Source organism: Eulemur rufifrons, chromosome 19, assembly GCF_041146395.1.
Source record: "Eulemur rufifrons isolate Redbay chromosome 19, OSU_ERuf_1, whole genome shotgun sequence".
Taxonomy (NCBI): domain Eukaryota; kingdom Metazoa; phylum Chordata; class Mammalia; order Primates; family Lemuridae; genus Eulemur; species Eulemur rufifrons.
Window position 1 is genome coordinate 92,790,978 of NC_091001.1, and position 25,937 is coordinate 92,816,914.

Here is a 25,937-nt window from a genome sequence, read left to right on the forward strand (position 1 = left end):
CTGATATTCTATTAATATTGGGGGCCACACTCAGCACAGACCACTTGATTATCTACCCCGACCACAGTTAGGACCCCAGATGAGGGCTGAGTGAAGGCAAAAATATGCAGCCTTGGGTTAGAAAGATGTCCAAAAATAACCTTCTACAAAGCACCACCTTCTCTCATGCCGAACTCCGAGAAACTTCCTTTCTGGTCTCGGGGCTCTGTCTTGCCCCCTCCATGGGGCTCGGGGCGGGCAGCAGGCCAGTGTCACAAGATCCAGGACCACTGCCATTCTGTCTCTCCCGGTCTCTCACCAATGCCTGCCAAGTGGTGGGCGCTCATTAAATGCTTCAAGTGACTGAGCTCTCTACGTGCCCAATCATTCGCCCCCCAGGCTTTGTGAATGACCTTACAATGCCTCTTGGGTTTCTCTTCCTTTGAAAAGGCAGTTCAAACCTTGGCTGCAGGTTAAAATCTCCCCAGGTGATTCTAGAATACTAATGCCTGGACTGCACCCCAGATCCCCGAAATCCAAGTCTCCAGACGTAAGTCCCCAATGGTGGTGGTGTTTGTTTTCAAAGCTCTCTAGGCGATTGTGATATGTACCCAGAATTGATAACCACTGACACAGAAGAAAAGAAAGGCTGCTTTCTTCCAGCCGGGTGACCAAAAATCATGGACGGGCGCACCTTGAAGGGCCACCTTGAAAGGCAAGCCACGTAAGGAAGCTCAGCTGGGACTGCCCCCGTGCAGCCCCCGCAAGAGTTCCCCACGCCCCCGAGCTCACTCCATTGCAATGGAGCAGGAAGAAAGGAAACCAGACCAGAGTGGAAAGCATTTTCAAACTTTATTTACAACTGTCACAGTGACAAAAAGTAGTTTGGAAAAAAAAAATGCTAGTTTCTCCCTGAGCCTCAAAAAAGAACAGATAGAAGTTACAGGAGGTTCATTTCACAACAGGCGATTTTACTGAAATACTAGGATTTTTTTTTTTCAATACGATCAGTTAGAAATACACACAAATTACTTAAAAAAAAAAAAAAAGAGGAGGCCAGATAGGAGCTCAGCCACTTGTCTCAGAGCAGCTGGGTCCCCCCAGCAGGCTCAGCCTTGGGGGTTCCTGACTTGCGCGTCAGCCCCCGGCCTGCTCAGAAATGCACACGGTCGTACAAAGGGGTCTAGTGACTGGCAAAAATAAACCACCCCATTAACATACATATACACAAAGTAGATTTGTTACGCGGTTTACAAGCACGTTCCCATCACACGGCAAGACTGGGACAGATGATCCAGGGTAGCAGATGAGGAGGAGACACCGAAACACAGGAATTTAAAAGGCAAGCCCCCCCATCCACAAAGGGGGGCGAGGGGATGAGAGTAAGGACCAACCACTCTCCGCAGCCAGAACAGAAGGAAGCGGGGAGCCGAGAGAAACCTCCTCGCGGCGCAGGCTGCAGGCCTCTCCCACTCCTGCGAGGAGCTAGAAGAAGTTATTGCCATCATCAGTGTGTGTCACACAGGCAGACAACAGAGGGAGGAAGCAGGGGTGAGGGCGACCATCGGCTTCCCAGAAGTGACTCCTGCCGCCTGCTGACGCCTGTCAACAGCGCCCCGGTCCCCCCCCCCCCCCCCCCGCCCCAACATTCCCCAGAGCCACACTGCCCTTGAGGTATTAGATACAGCTATACACACAAGTCCAAAACTGGGGTCAACTGGACTGACTGGGGACCTGAGGGGTTGCAGTGGGTGCCCTGGCTGGCTCAAGGCTCTACGTCCACCTCCTGGCCACGCAGTCCCGCTCTGAGATGGATCGAAGAGTTTTTCCTGCAACCTGCTGCTCCAGAAGGTTGTTAACTACAAGAAGAAGCTCTCAGTCCAAAGGCCAATGTTCTCATCCAGCTGGTGACGGTGGGGAGGACCACCGTTCAGTGGGGACAGCAGAGCCCCCTTGCCACACCTTCCTTAGAACACCTGTGTCCAGGAACAACGTGGGGGCGGCGGGGGGCTCATGACACCCTTCGGTCTCAAACTTGATCCCAGGGCTTCTGCATGAGCTTTGTCACCCCGACACAGTAACACCCAGGCCGAGCAGCTCTTGGGACCTGGGTGAAAGCTCAGTTCCCCAACTAGAAACAGAAAAAGTCGCCTCAGCTTTCATAAGAAAAACAGAGCAAGAGCCGGCCAGGCTGGCGGGACGTACAGTGGGGATCCATCTGCCTGGCTGCAGGCTGGGAAGCTGGGGGCACAGAGAAGGGAGGCGAGCCCGCCTGCTCCCAGCCTCCGCTCTGACTCTGAGAGCAAGACCTGGGCAATGGAGGGAGGGACCTCCACGTCCAGGTGTCTGCCTTGGGGCCGCCAACCAGGGCAGGAAGTGGGAAGTGCTCTGCTACTCCCAGCGTGCTGGAGGCAAAAAGGACGTGTCAAGGAGAAAAGCTCAAAAACACTGCCTCTTACAAACCTCTGATCTCGGGGGCTACTGAGCCCACCACAGCTGGGGGCAGAGAGGCCCTGGAGAGGGACGGTGGCCTTTCTTTCCTGCACATCCCCTCCAGCTGGCTGTGCGAGCAGCCAGTCGCTCAGCTGTCCTTCACCCTCCTCCCCATCGCAGACCAACACACCTGAAATAAGAGCAAAGGGTGGGGCGGTGAGACTGGAGAGAGATGAAGATTGGTTTTCCCATGGCCAGAGTGAGTGGTTGCTGAGCACTTCCTGGCTGCAGCTCTCTGCTCAATGTTTTCTTAAAAATGTGTATTTTCTCTTTTGCCTCGAGTTTGTTTTCTTACCCCAAATGTTCCTTGCTGGCTTTGTACCTCCCCCATGCCCCATGCCCCCTGCCCCAGAGCCCACTGGAATCCCACCACTGCCTCTGGCCGCTGGAGTTCAGAAAATGATCTCAAAAACAGCACCCTCTCCCCCACCCCCACCCCCGGCCCTAAGCAGTTCCCTTTCTCAGAAGGCCTTGCGAGTCGTCAGAGGGCTCCACTTCTCGGCAGATTTCAAGAAAAGACAAGCAAAGAAAAGAAAACCAACTCGGTGATTTGCAGGTGCAAAACGGAAGCCTCGTTTGACATTTTCAGAACTACTGTGGCTCACTCTCTTCTTCCACCATGATGGGAAAAACACAGTTCAGGAACAGATGCTGGCTGGTGTGACCCCACGGGGGTCTGTCCGCAGGGACTCTACTGCTCCTTGTTTTCTTTCGCTGTCTCTTCGCAGTTGTCTTGCTCATCCTCCTGGACCAAGAACTCCTCGGGGGGCCACCGGAGCTCCCCACTCTCCACCTCGCCCTCTGTGGGTTCCACCACTATGGAGGGCAGGCGATCCTTCAGTTTGCAGCAGCGGTCGAAGTCCGACGGGTCGGGGAAGATCTGAAATAAAAGCAGAGCAGGCACCCGGTCACGCACATGTTTGAGAAGAGAAATCAGTTTCTTCTTTTCACACCCATGTGGCGTTCCGGGCACCCGCCGCATGGCAGGGACGGTGCGATGCTCTTGGAGCGCTGTGGGCTGCAAGGCAGGAGCCCAGGCAGTCAGTCTGGGGCAGCATGGGAAACCGCCCCTCAGTCAGACTTTGATTCCAGTCCTCAAGCTGCAAGTTTTGGGGCAGTGCCCCTGAGTCTAAACACTGGTGTGACTCTGTTTGTACTCTGTTTTGTTTTATTTTCAGATAAAAGAATTCAAAATCATGGCAGCCACAGTAGATCTCGTCTTTTTCTACAGCAAGCATTTTACACCAATGCAAAGCACACAACAGAAAGAACCTCAGGTTGGTCAGGGGAAGGGGGGGGCCGGTTGTCCCAGACCAGACAGCCTGGAAATGAGTGAGGGGTGGAATGACATCCAAGCCCAGGTCTGTGTGACTCCCTGGCCCCATGCCAGCCTGCCCTCAAGTAGATGGGTCTTGATCCTTTTGCACCTATAAAGTCAAAGCCAATTCTGAGTTGAAGGCCCACCCACCCTGCCCAGGCAGGCTGGGAACAAAATCCAAGGCTCCTTCCTTTTTCACCTGTGGGCAATTCCTGGCTTCTCCCCAACTCTACACCTGGAACAGTCCCCTTCTCTTCCCAGAGTCCTGTCAACGAGGCTTCATTTTTTAATGCCTACTGTGTGTCCTGCCCAGGGCTGGCAGAAACCCCAAGCCAGGCTATAAAATCAAGGGCCAAGCCTGGCTCTGTGGATTCCCTTCGCACACACTGCCCTGTGACTCCAGCTGACCCAATTCTTTGCCCAGCAGCTTAAGCACTTAATCCTCGGGACTGCTGGGTCCCTTGCCATTCACAGCCCTCGGTGACACGCCTGAGAGCCAGACAGAGGAGCCTCTGTCTGGGATGCTGGGACTCACACAGTCACGACACTCAGCACCTTCAAGGCCATCTCTTCCCACCTCTCCATTTGATAGATGAGGAAACGGAGGCCCAGAGGACCTTGCTCAAGGTCACGCAGTTTGTTCCCAGCAAAAGAAAGGAAAGCAAACCCTGGAGCAGGTGGAGCCACATTTGAAGAAATCCTGGGGGCTGCCTGCACCTGGTCCGGATGGAGACAGGCCCACGGCCACAGACAGGTGTACTCCGTTCCCAGCAGGGACAAGAAATGCCCTCCTATGAGCTCAGGCCTTCCCCCTTCCGTGGTGCCCTGAGGGTGCATGTCCCACTGCACCCCAACCCCAGGCAGTGCTGCGCCGGCCAAGGCCACGTCACAGACCATGTGGGGCTCCCGAGGATCGTGGGCCTCAGCGAAGCTGCCCCAATCCCTGCAGACAAGTGTTTATTAGCCATTTATCCAATAAAGGCCTATTGCTGGGGATTAAGCCCTAAGCCAGCTGCACAACCAGGCATCATTAAAGACTTAACGAGGCTCATAAAAGGTATGGTAATGGCAGCGGGAGGAAAGTGAGTCGGGAGGGGCTGGGCCCTGTGGGTCCGGGCCGGTACAGGGAGCTGACCCCGACCTGGGCTCTTTTCCCGCGGTGGCCAGCCCTCCGGTTCTGCCCTTGGATGGTGCTGTGCACGGCTCACACGTGCAGAGCGGGGAGTGGCTATTTGGGGCCTTCCTCACTTCTCATGAGGAGTTAGGGCTCCTCGCGGGGTGGGGGGCAGGGGATGAGGGCCCACGGTGCCCACCAATCACGAGCTTTGGGAGTGGGCTGGGGGAACCCCAATGAGGGAAGCGTGCCACAGTTCACAGGGCTCTTTCAGACATCACCTTGTTAAGGTCTCACCGCCACCCTAGGAGCAGCAAGACCCCGGACTCTGGGTCAAATGGCAGAGCCAGGATTCAAACCTAGATCTGCGGTTTTCAGTGTCTGTGCCCTTTGAAATATGAACTAGGGTGCCACTGGGTCGACACCCCATTTCACAGGTGGAAGGGTGACCATCGGTGGGAGGGTGAGCAAGGAGGAGGGCAAGAGGGGAGTGAAGCATCGGATTTCTTTTCACCCTATTTGAGCTGGGACTAGATCTTTCACTAAAATGAGGGAAAAAAATGTCTAAATGATGATGATGACGATGGATAACATTTTTTGCTGAGCAGAATCTGTCTTCACAATAACCCTGTGAAGTAAGTAGTGGCGTACAGCAGCCCCCATCCATGATTGCAGTTACCCACAGTCAACCGTGGTCTGAAAATAGGTGAGTACAGTACAGTAAGACATTCTGAGAGAGAGAGAGAGAGAGAGAGAGAGATCACACTCACAGAACTTTTATTACAGTATATTGTTGTAATGGTTCTATTTTATTATTAGTTATTATTGTTAATATCTTACTGTGCCTAATTTATAAATTAAACTCCATGGGTATGTACACATAGGAAAAAACAGCACATATAGGGTTTGGTGCTATCTGCGGTTTCGGCCTTCCACTGTGGGTCTTGGAACAGAATCCCCATGGATAAGTGGGGGCAGGTGTGACCTCTGTTTTATATGAAAAAACTGAAGCACAGACAGAGCATGTGACTTGCTCATGGCCACGTACCTAGGAAGTGGCTGAACTGGGACCCAAATCCACCAGATGAAGTGTTCCTGTGATGACACACTAGCTGAAGCCACGGGAGCCCAGGTGCTCACTATGTCCTTGGTATCAACTGTGTAACCCCAGATGCCTCAGTTTCTCCTTTTAAGAAGTGAATTGGCCTTTTTGTCTCACTCAATGGGTACAAGTTCTTGGCACATATAAAGATGATAAAATGCTTTCAGGACATAAGCTAAATTCAAATTGTATCGTCCTCTTTGGAACAGTTTCAGCAGGACTACAGTGAGTATCCCATCTCTAAGCAAGAGGCAGTAATACTAGCACAGTCATTAAAATAGTTCGAAACAATGCCGTTCATACCAAGAGCTGCACAATTAAGCCTTTTAATTCCTTGGGGGAAGTCTGAGCATTGAACTTCTGATACTGCTTAGCTGCCAGAGAACTTTGCTCCCTGAATTGCAAAAGCAGGCACCATTAAAACAAAATTTTTTTTTTTTTTTACAAAGCCTTTTAATTGAATTTTTAAAAATCACTTTAATAATTAATCTGACTTTTCCATCAGAGATTCTATTTTATTATCAGATTATGCCAATTTGTGTCTCTGGAAATTGAGGCTCTCTCCAAAAACAAACAAAAAGCACCCAGAACCAAACAGCTTCTTGTTTCCTTACAAACAGACAAGAAAGCCTTGCAAAGCATTGCTGAGTATTTTGCCAGCCAATCTTATCTCCCACAGCTGCTTAAGAGGCTGACCCCAAGGAGGTCAACATTTTTCCACTAAGTCATGCTTTTTAATCATCTAGGCAGCAGAAAAATGAGAGGTTGCAACTGCAATTTGATGGGGTGGGGAAGGCAGTGGAAAAAAGGACTCGAGTCAGACTTGCCAAGCACATGACAGGTAGGGCTGAGGTGGCAGGCCAGCCTGGCATGCTGTTTGCCTGCAGGGACTGGCAGGAAATAAGGAACTGCCCCTGTTCCAAAAAGAAACTGTTTCTGGTTAAACCTCTTACCCCAAAATTTGACTTCTTTCTGGACTGCAGACAAAAAAAAAAAAATCCTTTTCTCTTCTTCGCTCTGCAGCAAAGCTCATCTCTTAGAGGGCCAGAAAGGAAGATGAGAAGGCTCTCAGAGGCATTTCCCACCCTCACCCCAGGGCACGGCAGATCTAGGAGCATCCATCTGCAGCCCTGCACCTTCCTCCCTCCTGCCACCACTGGACTCCACATCCAGCTGTCACACCAGGCCGCCCAGGCTGATGGCTGGGATGAAATGAAGGGACACCATGTTCTCTCCTTTGCAATGGCATGAAGTCCTTAGGATCACACACATCAAGGACGTCCTGCATGCCCCACTGTGTAGCAATAGCCAGCATTCAACCTTGGTGATGGTGAATTTTACAGGAGATGCCTCTCCAGGGGCATCCTTTGCCAGGTGGCCTCTAATCCCAACCGGCCCCGACAGAACTTCTGGGAACTCAAATGGATTCACTTGAAAGGTCAAGGAAGCTTGACCTAGGAGGAAGAGATGGTCTGAGATGTAGCTTGGATGCCAGTCTACTGGAGTTTCTGGCCGTACGGACCAGTGCTGCCTAAGAGAACATTCTGCAATGATGGAAATGTTCTGTCTGCTGTCCAGTACAGTGGCCAATTGCCATATGTGGCTGTTGAGCACTTGAATGATGGCTAAAAGTTTATTTAATTTTTATTAATATAAATTTATATGTCATACAAGAAAATATAAACATAAATTTAATAGAACTTTAAAGTTACATGTGGCTAGTGGCTGCCGCATTACACAGATGATTAAGCATGAGCCCAATGAAAGCAGGACCAACCAGGGACACTCAGGACATTTGGTTGACCGACCAACACAGGCCTCCTCAGAGCAGAGAACCCCGGGCTCCGGGGTGAGCTTCTGGAGATGAGGGATTAGCCGGCAGGCTTTTTGCTTGGGCGTGAAAGTGGCCAGAGAGGCAGCTCCCGTTTCACCCATAGAGGGGAACTGAAAGGCAACACCAGGACTCCAAAGGCCCCAAATTTGGAGGCCCAGCTATCAACTGTCTGCCTCTAAGCCAGGTGACCTAAACCTGGCGGCCTCTGGGGTAGGGGAGGAGAGAGATGTCTGGCACCTAGCACGGAAAATGTGAGCAATTCTGGTCGGAGCCGCCTCCCCTGTGTGTGTGCATCCCTCAGCCATCCTCTCTGACAAACAACCCGAGCTGGCCACAAAGAGGGCGGAGGGCTCAGCGCAGAGCTGAGGGATGCTAATAGGGAAAGCGGACACCGGCAGGTGGAGGAGATGAAAGGTGGTTAACTGGACACAAAGGGCTAATTACCAGCTCTGCAAGCTGAGACCTCAGGAGCCTGGACATCCTGCTCCCTGTGCTGGGGTGGAACAGAGGAAAGAGGCGTCCGGGGGGCAGGGAGGCTGGGAGGGCAGAGAGCCTGAGATAATAACCAGGCTAGCTCCCTACTGCACTGTGGACAAAACCACGCCGCACGCCTCTATCCTCTCTACTTGCAGAGAGCGAAAACACATCAACCCCAAACCTGCTCTGGAAAATCACTATTCCTGCAGGCAGACCAGGAATCCGAAAGATCTGGTTTCTACCCTGTCCCTGTCTCTTATTATCTCTATGACCTTGGTCAAGTCATTTAACTTTTCTGAGTCTTAGTGTCCTCATGAGCAAAATGGGGACATCATTTCCACTCTACAGTGTTGTCAGGATGGTCACACGACTCATCTGTAAATTTGGATTCATACTCATTTTGATCTTAGAGGGCTTGGGGAAGGATCAAATACAGGAATGTGTGAGCATGGTCTGAGAACCCTAGATTCCTAATGATGGTTCTTATTATGCAAAGCTGGGGTCCCCTAGTAGCATTCAGAGTGAGGGGGCTGTAGCTTGGGACAGGGCAAAAGCGCAGACCTCCTGGGCTTGTGCTCACCAATCTTAGGCTCTTTGGAGAAACGGTAGAGACTTCCTCACTTCCCCGCCCAGTGCCTCTGTTTCCCCAGGGCATGTGTTAGGCCAGCTGGAATGGAAACCATCGCCTTGTCCAGATCCTGCTCACTCAGTGGAAGGCTCTGCAGCCACCTCCTGCCTCCTGGGCAAATCAGATCCCCCTCCCCATCCCGCCCAGCTTCCCAAAGCCTGGATTTCTTATTTCTCCTGGAGAACAACAACGAATCGGCCTGGTGTGTTTACTCCTTCCCAGGAGGGGCTGGTTTATGACAGTGGGTAGGTCTCTACCAGCACTCTGCTCTGCCAAGGGCTGAATGAATGAGCAGCAGCTAATCCAAATGAAAAATACCCCCTGCACTCTGCCCTCTGACAGTATGTGAAGGCAAGGAATAAGGTCTTTGAAATACTTGCCTCCTGCTATTTTATCATTATTATTATTGTCTGCATTTTACTGGTGTTTCGCAGTGAAATCTGGCTGGTAAGAACAGAAAGAGCTGCAGCAAAGGGGCGAGGGGCTGCCGACTAGATTCAGGGGAGGAAGAACATTCTCCAGGCTCCACTCAGAGGCTAGTCTGTCCCTGCCCATCTTTGAGACTTTCGCCTCGCTCATATGTCCTCCAGACTGGGGCTGTGGAACATGCCCCTTACCCCGTCCCGCCCTTCCTTGGTGCCCCTGATCCTATAAAGGACTTGAGCAGAGATTTGGGGCTTTATGACAACTGCTGGACCTCCTTCCTTTGGATCAAAGATGCTTAAGCCTCCAGCCTTGAAACTTGAAAGAAAAGGAAATCCTCTGGATAAACACCATCTTTCATAAACATCTCTCAAACACACACCCATCCTGCAAGTCAGGAGTTCCAAATTCCAATTAATTACCACTAATTGCTACTGAAAACTCTGAGCCCAGCAAAATGATGAGGCTTTTGGAATGTTAGAGAATTTTCTCAAAGTTCTCTGGGGCAGTGAGAAAGAACTGCAGTTATCTGGCATAGATGACTTCAAATACCCGCATCTTATACCAAATGGTCATTAGGCCTCTTGAAAGAAGACAGGCCCCTCAGTCACCTCCAGGCCTCTGGGTGTGACAGACCCCTCTCTATCCTCCTCCACTAGTACCACTCAAATGTCCTATGGCCATACCTCCTCTCTCTCAGAAAGTTCGGACTGACCCACCTGCCATTTCTAACCATCCCCTCATTCTCTGTTTTGGATACAAAAATCTTGACTATTTAGCCTGGCCCCACAGCCTTCCTTCCCTTCCTTTTTGGAGGTCCTTTCCTAACCTCTACCATGTGGCTTCCAAACCCATTCCTGTAAGGAAACAAGTCTCTAAGGACTTCCTTGCAGCCCTGCCCCAGGGCCTTTGCTTGGCTTTCAGCCACTACCACTTCTACAGCACAATACCAGGACACCTCACCTTGTCCCAAAAGTGGGGTCATCAGATAATTAGCAGTCTTTCTTCAAATTAAAAAAAAAAAATTCCCCCAAACAAAAAGCCTTGCTTGATAGTAGCTCCTATAAAAGAGGTCTGAGATTTTAGTTGATCACAATCGCAGCACTGATGATAACAACTGAAGCAAACAGAGCCATATTCTTAGAAGTACACGTATCTCAAGGAAGCCATACGGAGGAGCTGATGGCTCCACTGTCCTCTCCTCAGTCTAAAGCAGATGTTCTCCAGGCTCAAACACCAAGATCCTTTCAGGGAGGGAATGTCCATGGAGGTAAAATATTTTCATAATATTATTAAGATGTCATTGGCCTTTTCTACTGTGTTGACACTTGCACTAATGGTACAAAAAGTAACAGTGGGTGAAAGTGCTGGCACCTTAGCAAGAATTAATACAGTGGCAGCAAACTGTACTTGTCATTATATTGTTCACCACCTCACATGATTAAAAGGAAAACAAAAAAGGAAGTTAATGTCCTTAATGAAGGAGTAATACTTAATTTTTGTTAAATACTGACTCCTAAATACATGTTGTTTCAATATGCAGTGGGTGAAATGGAAAGTCAGCCTAAGACATTTCTGCTGCTTACAGAAGTACAATGGTCATCCTGTGGAAAGCACTTGTGTGACTGAGCTGCCAGCTGAACTAGCCACTTTTTCCATGGAACACCACTTCTGCTTGAAAGAGTGACCAACAAACTACGGTTATTCCAACTTGGGTATTTGGTAGACGTGTTTTTTCAAAAAAGCACAAAGGGTGCCTGTCACTTCAAGGAAAATGACTGATAGTATTTGTCACCAATGATAAAATAGGAGAAAATTAGAATTTTGGAAAACTTGTATCAGCCACCATGAGCTTGACATCTTCCTAATGCTTGAAGACTTTCTGATGAGACCAGTGGAGATATATTCACAAATGTGATTTTTTGATATTGTGCAATGAAATGTGTCAACATTTGGAAGATTTGCATAACTCAGTGAAGCTATAGTTTCCAAATGATCAGTGCATTGCATACACTAAAAAACCAAACATGGGTAAAAAGATTCACTCAAAGTGTGAGACAGACTAATAAATTTTAATGTAAGAATACAAAAAGGTCATTGCTAAGGTTTCAGATCCCACATTGCCACTAACATTTATGAAACTACCACTTGTAGAGTTTTGGTAAAGTATCAAACGAACATCTGAAAAGGCTGTGAAAATACTTCTTCCTATTCTAACTCCCATGTCTGCATAGGCCACATTTTCTTCCTTTACTTCAACCAACACATATTGCAACAACGATTGACTGGAGAAGTACATGAGAGTCTAGCCACCTTCTATTAAACCAGACATTAAACAGACTTGCAAACATACCTCTCTTCTCACTCAACTTTCTGTTTTGGAAAATATATTTTTTTATTTAAAAATGTTTTCTATATTAATGTGTAATGGTTTTGTTGTTATTTAAAATGAATTAATAAGTAAAAATGTTGAAAATTTTGTTTTAATTTCTGAAACAGTAAATATCAAAAACCATAATCTGCATAAACAAAAGCTCTTTGGGTGATCCTGAATAATTTTTAAGAGGATAAAAGGAACTGAGACCAAAAGGTTTGAGAACTGTTGGCCTAGAGAAATAATATCCTCAGGAAGATGACCACATAAGTCAAGGTAGAAAGACAGCATATAGTTTAAACTGGAAAAGATTTTCCAGGAACATAAAAGGTGCCTTCACATATCCAAAAGGCGATATAAGGAAGAGAGAACAGATTTTGTAAACTCTGGTGCAGATCTAAAATCAGGATGGAGAATTTCACTTCACTATCCAACTTTCTAACACACACAATAATAGAGATTAATTCTGCCTCTTATAGATGAGGAAATCAAGGCCTCAAGAGGTGATGTGAGTTACCCGAGAAGACACAGACAGCAGCAAAGCCAAGATTAGAAACCAGTTATCCAGATTCTTAGTCCATAATCCCTCTGTGCTGAGGGATTCTGTGCTCAGTGTCACTGGCAGTGTCCAAAGAATACCTGGGTGACCCGATGTCATGCTACTGTGAGGACATCTTTTAACAAGGCAGCTGGACCAATCTCAAAGCTGCCCTCCCACTCTTAGATCCCACAGTGCCATAGCTTTGATTCCACGCAGAGGGTATGTATCCACAGTTCCAAACTTTTTGTCTGTGTAGTCCCTAAAAGAATTTTGAACTATTTCTCCTTTCACATGTTATAAAATTCCAGATATATTACATATTTTTACACTTTAAAATATAACTTTTATACCACCCTTTTAAATGTCCTCAATGGATTATAAATACCACAGCAATTTTATATCAACCATTGCCTATTAAAACACTCATGCTGGGCATGGTGGCTCATGCCTGTAATCTCAGCACTTTGGGAGGCTGAGACAGGAGGACTGCTCAAGTTCAGGAGTTTGACACCTGCTTGGGCAACACAGTGAGACCCCATATCTAAAAAAAATATTTAAACATTTGCTGGGCGTGGTGGCGTGCACCTATAGTCCTAGCTATTCAGGAGGCTAAGGCGACAGGATCACTTGAGCCCAGGAGTTCAGAGCTGCAGTGAGCTATGATCGTGCCACTGCACTCTAGCCTGGGTGACAGAGTGAGACCTGTCTCTAAAATGAAACAAAACAAAACTCATGAACAAGCTCTTAAGTCAAATCTTATTTTTTTCCTCTATATAAAACTATATTTCCATTCTACCTCGCCATAGAATTTTTTCTTAATATATTATGTTTGAAAGTTTTTAGTTCTTACCTATTCATAGTTCTGTACAATAAAAAGATGTATTTATGTATGTAAGTTAACATTTAAAAATGTCCTGTGACCTTAAGGCTTTATTATAATAATAAAAAATTTATGGATTGATTTATTGTAGCTATTAGTATATAACTGATCAATGAATGTATCACAAGTAATTATTAAACACAAAGGTAAATTTTTATGGGATTTTTTTTCTTACTGTGATAGATGGGTAAGATTTATGGGGTTTCCCAGACCAGTTCTATTTTGAATGGTTCATTTGTTTGATGCCCCTATGGTTTTTTTTTTTTATTTTATATTTGTTTTATTTTATTTTTTTTAGGCATCTGTTCTGTGATTTTTTTTTTTTTTTTTTTTTTTTGGTAGAGAAGAGGTGTCACTATATTGCCCAGGCTGGTCTTGAACTCCTGGCCTCAAGCAATCCTCCTCTCAAAGTGCCAGGATTACAGGCGTGAGCCATTGTGGCAGGCTGCAGTTTCTATACCTTGGGAAAGGCACCTTAGAAGAGTCAGGAAGGTGAGCGGCAGGTCCTCCTCTTATAAAGAGGGAGATGGGCAATCTTGACAGAAAGGTAGCAAAGCCTGGAGAAGCCTGTCTTCAGGAAATGCAATTTGCGGAAAGCAGAGAAGGAGGCTGAAGATTGTGGAAATGGATTTCCTAAAAACCCTCCCTGCTGTTATGTCCCTTGGAGAGTAGCTGTGAACCCGAGGGGCAGCTGTCTTCTAGTTTTAACGTTCTGTTAAAATGTGAAGTGGTATATATACACAGGAACATTATTAGGAAGTAATTTGGCATGAAAATCTTCAACACTCCAGTGCCAATGAAAGGAAGGATCCTGATGCTTCACCTGCCACATCCAAGGGGGCAAATGACCAAAAAAATACAGAAATCAGACTTTGGTATCAGCTCATCTTTAAGTATGCTCCCATCTAAGGGGATACATTCAACTTCTGAAAAGAAAAAATTCCTTCATGATAACAACAGTGATTTTTGGAGACCCTAAAAGAACTGTGCTTGGAATTTCACACTCTTGTGAGCCACTGTTTGCCAGCCTCCTGGTACCACCTCGTTCTTCCTGTTGGATCCATGTACATGTTATAGTTTTCCTTTACTCATGTGCTTGAAACATATTTGTTTAAAAATGAAACCCTATCACTATATAAATGGAAAACTAGTATTACATGCCATAGGTAGTAAACATAACAATGCACTAACATATTCAAAGTTGTCTGGGTGATGCCTAAATTAACTTTGTAAACCACCAGGAGTAAGGGGACCCTACTGGAATGCTGGCCTGAGCTGTTTATATGTTGCAAAGCACCTGGAGCCTTGCAGAGTTACTGGGGAGATGGCTCTTGGGCACTGAGTCCAAGACTTCCATTATGTTGAGGGATACTTCTAAGACCTCAGCCCATCCTTAATTCCAGGGAAGCAATATTCCTCAATCATGAGCATTCCACGAGCCAGACCAGGTTCCAGGGAAATCAAGATGGTTCAGGGGACTAAGCATTGCCTCTGGCCAACCTCTGTGGGTCTCCAGAACAATAAGATGTCACTGGTCTTCTTCAAGGTCACTTGATGCTCCAACGTCATTAATAGAATAAAGGAGACAAATAGAGCAATCGCCAACCCATATCCATTTGTAATTCAGAGAGTGTGTCCATGTACCTACTATGGGACAAGAACACGGTCACCAGGTATTTTGCAATGCTGGCAAAATGTTACTTAAACATCATCACTCGTTATCACTGTGTTCAAAATAAGTAATTAACAAACTACAGGAAGATGTACAGCATCTCCTAAACACTTTAAAATAACCAAACACCATTCTGACTCTATCCACAAAGCTCTGCCATGATCTCACCTCTATACATGTCCTACCCCTGAGATTCTGTTTGCTAGAGCTTTCAATGCTAGAAGCTTGGATTTTGATAAACTCTTTTATCTATGTTTTCTGTTTTTTAGGTACTATATAATCAAGAGGCTTAATGATGTTGCATCTCTTTGAATCAGTAATTCTACTTCCAGGAATTTATTCCAAGGAAACAAATCAGACCTGTGCTGAGACTTATGTAAGATGATGTTCAGAGCAGTGTTCTTTGAAAGAACAAAATATGCCACAACCTAAATATTCAGCAATAAGAAGTGGTATAAAACAAAATTTTACAAAGAAAACCAAATGACAAGAGCATAATCATGATGTAGTAAATGAAAAAGGATTCGCTACAGATTATACAATATTATCTCCATTTTATTTCTTAAATATAAATGCACAGAAAAATACTGAAAGTAAACATACCAAAATGTTTCAATGATAGGAATATGTGTGCTTTTTTTCCTCTTTGTAATTCTCCATATTTTCCTTAATTTCTATAAAGAATAAATAGTACCTTTATAATGAGAACATGTACATATACACACTCACACTTTTGCCTTTTGACTCAGAAATCCTACTCCTAAGACTCTTTTCTAAGGAAATTGTACAAATTATGTCCAAATATTTAAATATAAAATTATATATAAATTATCACATTATTTATAAGAGAAAAAAGAATGTGACCTAAAAATTCCAACAATTGAAGAATGGTAAAATAAATTATGTTTTACCTTTGTGATATAATATAGTACAGTGATTAAAAATGATAGCTTTGGAGTATTTTTAAGATAAGTTGTAATGACTTGATGCTGATGACTTAGATGCTATTCAATAAAACTTAGAACACATAGCAAAGTGTTATCTTGGCTACATAAAAATATAAGTGCAGTGGAAAAGAAGGCAAAAGATGCTATAATGTTAACAGTTGTGATTTATACATGGTGAGACTATGGTGACTGGAAAGCAAAAAGTTTAAAGAAGAAAATAAAAATTCCATAATGGGCATATGTTACTTTTAAAATTTGAAGAGTAAGCATAAAAATAATAAAATACATACTCTCCCAGTGAAAATAGGAAATTACAAACAAAGGGGGAAAGAAAAGGAAAAACGTCCTATAATTACAACACTCTGATTTAAAACAGCCACTATGAACGTTCTGCCGTCTGCCCTTTCAGTTGCGTGTGTGTGAACGTGGGTGAGTGTCGCTGGCACCGCCAGCTCTGCCCACAGGGATCAGGGCTGCCCTCGGTGCTGCCGACACATCGAGGGCCACCTACGAAATGGGAGCTTATATATGGGGCTGTGTCTGGGGCAAGTGTTTAGGCATTTGGGAAAGCTAGGATGCCTCTCAAATCCAGGTTGGACAAGGGCTTGAAACTCTCCAAAGTAAAGGCAGAAGATGAATTCGAGGTACGTTTTAAATTCTGTCTGGGAACCAACTCACATCAAATTAGGAGAAAGTCAGGCCTCGAGACCAGCCACCTCTGGACTGAAGATTGTGAATGCCCCCTTTGCTCAGGCCGATCCTTCTGTAGGTGAGAGATCCAGACCTTCCTTCCCTTTGGCTCCAGTGAAATTTCTGGCCGAGGAGCGAGGAGTCCTTGCAGTTTCAGCTACGCGCCAGGGGCCTCTTCTGCACAGTTTATCCAAGATGAGCTCCTGACAGTGCAGGGCAATTGAGTCCAGTGGGGAGGGGGCTGAGGGGGGATCCTAAACTTTCCTTGAAGTCAAAATGCTAGCTTCATAAAGGTTTGGAGAAACTTTGGGCACATTTAAATTTTTTTCAAGCGGAGTCTGTATAAATCGGGGCCCTCGCCCAGCCAGGGAGTAAAGCAGCAGGCACAGGATTCGGCTTACTGGTAAGGAGTCTTTCCTGAGTGGGCCTGGGGACAAGGCAAGGGCAGGTGGCGAGGGGAGGGCAGGCAGAGGCGGCACGGTGGCTACCGGACTGGGCAGGCATGAAGCCCCAGCAAGTCTAAGCCCTGCGTGAATGAGGGCCTGTCTTCATATCCGCTGAGGATTATTTCAGGACTCAGCCTTGCAAGATCATTTCAGGACATTCACTAGACACCCAGGAATAGCTCTTGGCTATAGTCACAAGATTCGCCACCCAAACTCATCCCTTTCCCTAAGAGTACAATTCTCCTTTCTCTTCAACGTGGGAGAGTGGGTCTGCTTAGAGAAAACGCTGATCCTGTAAAAATCAACTTCATGGGACGGCCAAGGTAAAGGGATGGTGCTCAGTGCAGGCAAGGGAGAGAAGAAGGGCCAGTCATTCAGTGCTCGTTAAGCAACTATTTGTAGGACACTGTGCCCAGCGTTGTAGGAACAAAGAGCAGTCTGAGATATAGCCCCTGGCTCTGAGGAGTGACGAACACACAGCCACTTGGAGAGAGAGGCGTCAGGCCCAACACAGGCCCCTTGAGAGGAGGCCGGGTTGTATAGCCCTAGTGTGCAGCACGTTGGCTGGGAAAGTGAGGAAGGCTTGTTCTCGCCCTGGCCATGCTACAGACTCACTGTTGTGACCACGGGGTGGATGGGGGAAGGGAGATATCCCCCGTGGGAGTAATTCCAGCCTTCTGTAGGCCTGAGCCCAGGGGCCTTCCAGAGTAGTGAATGTGACGTTCGTGTCGAGGCTTTGAGCATATGAGGGAAGGTGCTGGATGTTCATACAAAGTAGACTGGACCTGAACAAGGTGGACGATGACTCAGAGGCGGAATGTGCAGGCACAGGCGCGGCGCCCCTCGGAGAAACGCTCTCTCTGCTTCTGAAGCAGGTGGCCTCGGCTGGGCTGCCTGCCTTACGCCTTACGTCCCTACATTATGATTCCTACCAAGGGGGCGGCGCATGGAGGGAGCAGGGCCAGCAGGGAGAAAACGTGCTGCAATTCCGGAAACACGTTGTGTCCACGGCTGGACATCTCCTGCCAAGTGTTTTGGAATTCAGCTCTTATATCTCTCCAGGGACACCCGAGGCCTTTTAAGCCTGCTGTCCTGAGAGATGGTTTCCTGGTGACCATGGGACTTGCGTGCAGCTAATGAGCAGGACCTCCCAAACTTGAGGACATGTGGAGTACTATGGCTGGGGGTGGATGAGACAGGGTGAGGAGCAGGGGACAAACGTCAAACGTCATGGATATGTGATGCCCAGAACGGCCTCGTGAGCAGGGGCAACGGTGGGGAGGGGGTGGAGGAGAGACGCTGAGCAGGAACCACAACCCGACACCGACTTCAACATGTGTGTTCCGCGCAGGCAGAGGCGGAGCAAGACCAGGCTCGGGAGACCTTCATCGCGAGAGGCTCAGCGTGGAAGTGAGCAAAGGGAAAGTATTCCTGAGCTGCGCCTGCCTTGGGGATCAGACTGAGCCTGTTTGCTGAGAGACGAGCTGCTGCCTCTGATGAACAGTGGGGAGGAGGCGGAGGAAGGAGTTCGCTGTTGTGGGGCCTGAGAAATAAAAGGGCAGGAGATCCTGTCCCTGGAGAGGCTGTTCTGGGTCCCCAGGCCCTGCAGACCCCTCTTCAGTGCCGAGCTGCAGGACAGAAAACTAGGGCAGAGGCAAGAAAGGTCAGCCACCCACCTCCTAAAGTGCCAGGATATCCCTCCCTTCTGTCTTGGGGAACAAAGGGGCAGCTGCAGGGAGCTCTTGGCTCTGCAAAGCGAGGGGACGCACAGGGCACAGGGGCCCGTGTGTGTGAAGAAATCACTCCTCCTGGCCACAGAGCATCCTCCCTCGCTTCCCTGAGAGGCCAAGGCTTGCCTGACTGACAGGTGGATATCAGATGGCAAGAGTACGTGACCAAGAATGATACACAAAGGGCAGCCAGGAGGGGACGTGTGCTGATTAGAGAGGAATTTAAAGAGCCTAGGGAAGGATAAAGTGATCAGGTCTCGGTCCAGATGCTTTGGAAGGGGCAGTTTTAAATGAAAACCAAGGAGCCACATCTATATCTGGACCTCAGCAATGAAACTGCAGAAGCCTCAGCATGCTGTGCTGGGGGACGTCAGGCAGCAAGGCCAGGATCCCAGTGCCCTTGGGCTGCGGCGGCGTCAGTGCTCACAGGCAAACTCCCAGGACCCTCCTTCAGATGAGCCCAGGCCAACTCGGGCACGGCGTGGAAGGAGGCCCAGTGCGAGGGGCATCACAACACCACGTTCTCAGAGTCCCTGGAGCCAAGGAAGGAGCAGGCTCCACCAGGCAGCTACTGACTCGCTTCCCTGAACTAGAGAGAGGAAGGCATCGGGGCAGATGTTCCTGTCCTGCAGGCTGGATGCTGGGAGGCCCACGGACACAGTGTGGGAGGGAGCCAGGGACAAACACATCCTCCTGGAGACCCTCCCATTCAGCTGGTGAGCTGGCTGCCGCCCACAGCCGGCCCAAATGTGCTCAGACTTTCTAGTAATCGTTTACTCACCCACCCCATGGGGTGTCACAATTCACATCAAGTGTATGTGCAGACATGGATTTCACCTACTGGAAGACTAACTCTCCAAATGAACGTTAACACAAAACAAGGCACCAGTTCAATCGATTTTTATACATGCTCACAAAATGACACTAACTGCCCCAGGACAATAGGGCTTACCTGAATCTGTCAGGGGCTAAAAAGGGCATCTTTCTGAAGCCTTGACAGGCAGGGCCGAGCAGGCCCTTTACAGAGGCTTAGGCAGAAGGGAAGGTGACAGCTTTAGAGCCAGGAGACTCAGCTCCAGGGAAATAACCACCGTCCCCTTAGCAGCTGCCCCACGAAGGTGCCGAGCATGGAGGCACCTTGGATTGGGCAGGGGTACAAAGACAACAGCAGGTCCTCCCCTGCCCTCAGGCACCTGAGCGAGAAGGCAAAGCAGGACCCGTATCCTCGAAGCCCAGCGCAGCATCACTGGAAAGTACAAAATGCTACAGGCGTTGAAAGAAAGGTCACATCTGGTACAGAGAAATCAGGAAAGCTTCATTCTCGGTACGTCTGGAAAGCGGGGGAGTGACTGACAAAGTCCAACGTGCCACTTATTTGATGACTTTGTTTCAAGGTCAAATCACAAGCCTGAGATTCTATTTCATCTGCCAAGTCTGGATTGATGTCTCCTTCCCACTCTCAGTTCCTTAGAAAAGCAGATCTTGGTAAAAGCCGCGTACTATTATTATCCTCAGGAGGAACGCCAAGAACAGAGCTCAGCGATTCCCCGCCCCCAGTTATGAGCCGAGCCCAAGCGTGCATCGACGGGCTCCGGCCAAGTGCCAGTCCCTGCCAATCCCCAGAGCTGTGGTGGGACCCTGTTTCGTTGGATGGCCCTGGCTCTGAGTGGGCCCCAAGACTATGCGTCACAGGACAAGCATCAGACCCACTCGCTGCAGGGCCCCATACCTGGAACAAACAGGGGTGAGCCAGGGGTAGCTGAAGGTGCAACAAAATTACCTTAGAGATGAAGCTGCCCTCTCCAAGTCCTCGTTGTCTTTCAAAGCCCTGTTCCAGTTTGATCTCCCCTTCCAAGCCCTTCTCAGATTCTGCCAGGTAGATTTCATCGTTGCTACCAATACCAGACTGACCACAGCTCCTGTATCGCCCATACCTGGGCTGACCGCACTGCCTGTGTTCCAGATGTTTATGTACATGCTGGTTGCTCACACGGGCCCTGAACCGGCACAGCGCATTGCACACAGAAAGCGCCCACTAAATGCTGCTTGGTTAAATGCTCCAATCTCCCCCCTTTCTCCTCACAACCTCTCCCCTTTCTCTTCATCAGGCAATCGAGAGATCTGTCTGAAGTCAGAAAAATTGTGAAAAGTTGTGACAAGAATGCTTTGAAGTTCCAGGCAAGACACTTCGGAACTGGGCAGTGGTCCCCACCTATGTATCAGTGACAGGTTTCCCGAGGGGCTCCGAGAACTGGGCCCTCAGTCCAGCACCGCAAGGGAAGATCGGAGGATCCTTTCCTCAGGCAGCACTGAGCTATCTCGGGAGCCCAGAGGAGATTTCATTCTCCTGCTGCCAACCCGCCTTCCTCACGGCGTGGCAGCCCCTGCCTCCCGCCCACCCGCTCCAACGCTCAGGCCCAGCGGAGTGGCCTGAAGGACTCCGAGGGTTGAGAAAACTGCCCTGTGGGGTCTGTCCCTTTATGCTGAGATGCGTTTAAAAAGAGAACACACAAAGCACACAGAAGACGGAACGATGACTGAGTTTGGAAAGGTTCTGTGATGGAAATCTAAAACCCAAAACTGAAAGGAAACCTCACCTGTAACCACAAAGACATTCAGTCTGACTCAGTGGCTTGGAAACTGGTATCCAAAACCACCCCAGCTGGTGGGCCAGGAAACTTCTACACCTCCCACCAGGCTGTGAGGCCCTCAACTGTCTTCCTCAGACCCACTCTGGGGGAGAGGGCACAAAACCAACCCAGGAAAGTGTGTTCCCCCTCAGGCTAATGTCACATTTATTTCCAGTCAGCAAAAGGGCCTGACTATATTGACACAAAACAAAGGGGCCTCCTTGGACCTCCCAAGTGTCTGAACTTACGTCATCCAATCTTAGCTTCCATCTTGGCTCTTTTTCGTCCTTCCTCCCCCATCACATCGACCTCGGCTTTCTATTTGTTTCTTTCTTTATAAAATAAATGCCCCTGGAATGGTTCTGAGGACTGACCAACCAGAGTAAGAAGTCCAGACTCTAGCCAGAACCAACCTCCTCGATGCAGACAGACAATACATCAGAAGAACAAGGGTCAGGGGTTCCCTCAGCTGAGGCAGGGTGAGCATTCCCGCCTGACAGAGGGACAAGGTGACGTTTGTAAATGGCTTGGCCCGCAGTGGGCACACACACTTCAGGTCTGTTGCATGGACTCACCACACCCCATTCGACCTCCCTGGGACAGCCACCCTACCCAGCTTTAACCGTAACCCTAACCCTAACCCTAACCCCAAGGTCTTCCCTTGAAAGCAGACTCCTTCCTCCCCACAATTCAACCACCTAGGAGCCCTCCTGGCAAATCCCAAACCAGCTCTCTGCCCCACAGGTAACTGAAGGTGATCTGTCATGCTCCTGTTTTTTCATGGCCCGGGGCAGTGAAAAAACAGCAAGGCAGGCCAGAAAGAGGGCTGGGACAAGAGTCCGGAGGGGTCATTCTGGTGCTTTTGTGTGGTCCTTATGCATTTTGGATCCAGCAGACAGGATGATCTCTAAGCTAGAGCCCAGCAATAGCATCCCTGAGACAGCTTCCCTTTTGGGGAAACCTCTCTTCCACTCTAAGTAGTTTGAATGTTAACTCTGAATCAGCAGATCAACTGTCAACCTGAGAAAGAAGCAGCGTTGGACACAGCTATCCCCCACCAGAGCACCCTTCCCCAGAAGCCAGCCCTCACTGCAATGCCTCTCTCCATGCCCAAGGCATGGTTGGGAAGGGAAGTTCTGGTCTGAATTGACTGCACAAGTCACTTCCTCCTTTGATGTTGTGAATGGGAGAGTACATAGAGCCAGGATGACTAATTAGAAACAATGGCTAATGCTTGCTGACTCCTCTGTGTCCCAGGCACTAGGAATGCCTTATACACATCCTCTCACTATGTTGAATCTTCACAATCCTATCAGGTAAGGACTACTGTTGCCCCAGTTTACAGATGAAGAAACTGAGGCTCACTGGCATTAGGGGACTTTCCCAAGGTCACACAGCTCTTACAAGTGGCAGTGGGCTGCAAAACCAAATCTGTCTCCAGCCCCAGGTTCTGAGGAGTCTGGGGGAAGCCAGTGCTTAACTCACCTGATAGGAAAGGCCGTCCTTTCGGGGGTTGAGGCCAATCTCCTCCATGGATGGGGTGCTCATCATCACCTCAGTCATCTCGGCTGATCTCAGATAGTCGGGGCTGCCAAGAAACCCAGACCAAAAGTCAACAAACACGCACTTTCACATTCCTGCTCTCCATACATTCGCTGCCCTGGGATCAGGGGACTGTCTGGAGACAGGATGAAAGGTGTTCAAAACAGAACTTGCAGAAAAACAAGCTCACACCCTGAGGAAGTGCCTTGCAAGCCCTCAGCACCAGGGCTCTAAACTCCAACCAACAAAGCCCACTGTCTGCACCTCCCTAGCAAACCTCTTCCCTTCTTTCTTGTACACTACTCCCCACTGGCACAGAGCAACCCTGAATTTTCTTTTAAATGACAGAACTAGAGAAAACCAAAACAGTAGGTTGCAGAGTCCATCTGTCTACATTAAAACCAATTCAACCATGGCTCCCTTCACCCCTCCAACTAAGAATAAAAATAATTCTACCTGAGTTTTCCAAAGGGGAACTGCATGTTATTATTACATAATAACAATAACAGGTCAACCTCAAGGCAACAAAGTCCAATCATGCTGCTTCCCTAAATCTCTCTGCCTCTCTGGTGCTCCCTTTGGCAAAATGCCCCACTTAAAGCCCCAAGGGGTCAGCTCTGCTGCAAGTTTCACATCTGTCAGCCAAGCCCCTTCTGTAGCCCCAGACACAGCAGCTGCAAACTCACAGCTTGAAAAACATCCCCTGGATTAAAAGCCTTAAGGATACTGGACTCTGATTGCAAAGGAAATTTCCAGAGGGGCCAAGCTGGCCCACCAATCGCTGACATGTGAAAGTGCTTTGTACTCTCTAAGAAGGATACAAATGTTCCATTATCCTTGCACAAGCTATGGGCAAACACAAGATCCTGTGAACATAATGCCAAATACACATACATACCAAATCTAGGCACCCGCTACATAACACCCAATACCCTCACCATCAGGCCTGTGCACATGGTTTAAAAAGAGGGGGGGGGAAAGGGTGGGACAGGCTTTCCAGGGACTATAATGAAACAGGGTGCAAGACTCTTCTTCATTTTATGATTGCTACATAGTTAAGATATGACACTGGAGTTGGAAAGAGAAGCAATAGGTTCTGGTCTCTGCTCTGTAACTCACGAGCTGTGTGATCTCAAGAGCTGTGTGATCTTGAACAAGTCCTACAACCTCTCTGAGCCACAAATGCCCGGTTTGTCCGTTACTATGATGCTAATAATGCATACCTCATAGTTAGGTTAAGAGCTAATGTCTGTAAAAAAGTGTTGCAAACTGTGAAGTGCTAATCAATAAAATAACCTTAAATTGTAATTTCTCAAAATATTCCTGATGGGCCCTAACACCCACCTTGGCAAATTTTGAGCAGCCAGAGGCAGAAAGCCTCCAACAGCCTCACCCATAAGGCACCTGGCTGCTCACACACCACAGGGGAGGGTGGGGAGAGTACCCAGAAGGAGAGGGGTACACAAGCCTTATGTGTGGAGGATTTTTTACTTTGTTCTGCAAGTTCAGTCCTCTCTCCAAACTGAGCCAAGCTGGGATAGGGGAGGAGAGACTAAGAGAAGATGCTGGGCTTCTGGGCACCTTTAGATTCAGGACGGGACCTCCTAAGACATTTCTTCCCAGGTCATGGAAAGGCTGCCACCGGACTCCCAAAGAAATGCACAGAGCGACCCTGAATTTTCTTTTAAATCACAGAACTGTAAAAAGCAAAACAGAAGGTTGCCTACAAGGCTCTCTCCAGGCTCTTCCCCCTGTCCTCGCTCAGGGCTGTGGCTCAGTCCCAAAAAGTTGAAGCGAGAAGCATGAACTTTCCGGTTCCTGGGCCAGGCAGGACCGTGCCAAGGCTTGAGCCCCCGCTGTCCCCTCGCCAGGCGCCAGAGCCCGACCCGGGGCCGAGCTCCTCACTCTCGCACCTGAGAGCGCGCTCCAGGGCCGCCAGCGCTATGCCCCGCCACGGCCGCTCCTCCTCTTAACCCAGCGCAGGAAGGAACGAGCGCAAGTCCCAGCAGCCAGAGGCCTCTCTCCGCATCCCTCTGGGCCCAAATCCGCCGCTGGGGGCAAATCTCCACCGCCCCTCGCCCTGCCCGGCTCCTTCCAGCTCGGCACTGCTGGGGAGGCTCCTCCCAGCCCCGGGCCCCACCTAGGTGAGTCGGTCTGTAGGGGCTGTGGAGAGGTCAGGGGTCGAGAGGATGCAGCGTGTGCCCTGCTGCTTGTGGCTTCGGTTGTGTTTACGTGTGGGGAGAGCGTGTTTCCTCCACCCCCCCCCCCCCCCCCGTAGCTCTGCAAACGCCGCGGCTGCACCAGCTCAGCCCCGCTGCAGCCGGCCTCGACTCGAGACCAGCATGCAAACAAAAAGAAAAAGGGGAGGGGCCGGGGAGAGCAAGAGCCCCCAGCGCCAGGCAAGGAGCGCGCCTCCTGCAGCCCTCCGCATAGGGGGTGTCACTGGGGGGATTCAGGCGTGACCCCTGGCTCCCGCAACCCCCACAGAAGCCCTCCATTCGTCACTTAAGTGAGGGCTCCGAGTTCACTTCCTTTGTCTGGATGCTCTCAGCACCACCTCCCCCCACCCCCACCTTTGCAACCTTGACGTTGACTCCTGTACGGGCTCTGGCAGCGGGTTAGCACCGGGCGTCAGAGACGCCGGCTGTTCTCGCACCCGGAGCCAGCAAGAGTCGGCGCCCGATCCTCGCAGCCACGGCAGCGAGACGGCCGCCCGCCACGGACACGGGGTACTCACCAGTGAATGGGGAAATATACAGACATGAAGTCCTAGGGAGGCTGACCCACGCCCTTGTGATTTAAAAACGGAGCCTGCGTCCCGAGCGAGGATGACACGGGCGCACACGGGCGCTCGCCGTCCGCCTTCCTGGGACAGTCCCGCGGCCAGCGACGTTGGCAAAGCAGCCAGAGCTCCCAGCTCTCCACCGAGCTCCTGGCCCCACAAAGAGCCCGGGAAGCCATATTTATAGGGGCGGGGGCGGGGCTTGGCCCCGAGAGGCCCCGCCCTCCCTCGCCCACTCCTGGAATAACGTCACCAAAATCATGAATGGCTTCAGCGCTCTCAGATAGCGCGGGCGGCGGCTCGGGGGCGCTGGGCTCCGCTCCCGAGGGCTTGGG

The 25,937-nt window shown here is 49.2% G+C and overlaps 1 protein-coding gene across 1 annotated transcript; it reads right to left on the reverse strand.

Moving 5' to 3' along the window:
- Positions 1 to 1,007: 1,007 nt before the first annotated feature.
- On the reverse strand, positions 1,008 to 25,716 carry LBH (LBH regulator of WNT signaling pathway). The gene is made up of 3 exons (XM_069494376.1): positions 25,558 to 25,716; positions 22,764 to 22,866; positions 1,008 to 3,352 (listed from the first exon to the last, which is right to left on the reverse strand). Exons 1-3 carry the CDS (start codon positions 25,581 to 25,583, stop codon positions 3,164 to 3,166), a joined length of 318 nt encoding a protein of 105 aa, XP_069350477.1. The 5' UTR covers positions 25,584 to 25,716; the 3' UTR covers positions 1,008 to 3,163.
- Between the last annotated feature and the right edge of the window lie 221 nt (positions 25,717 to 25,937).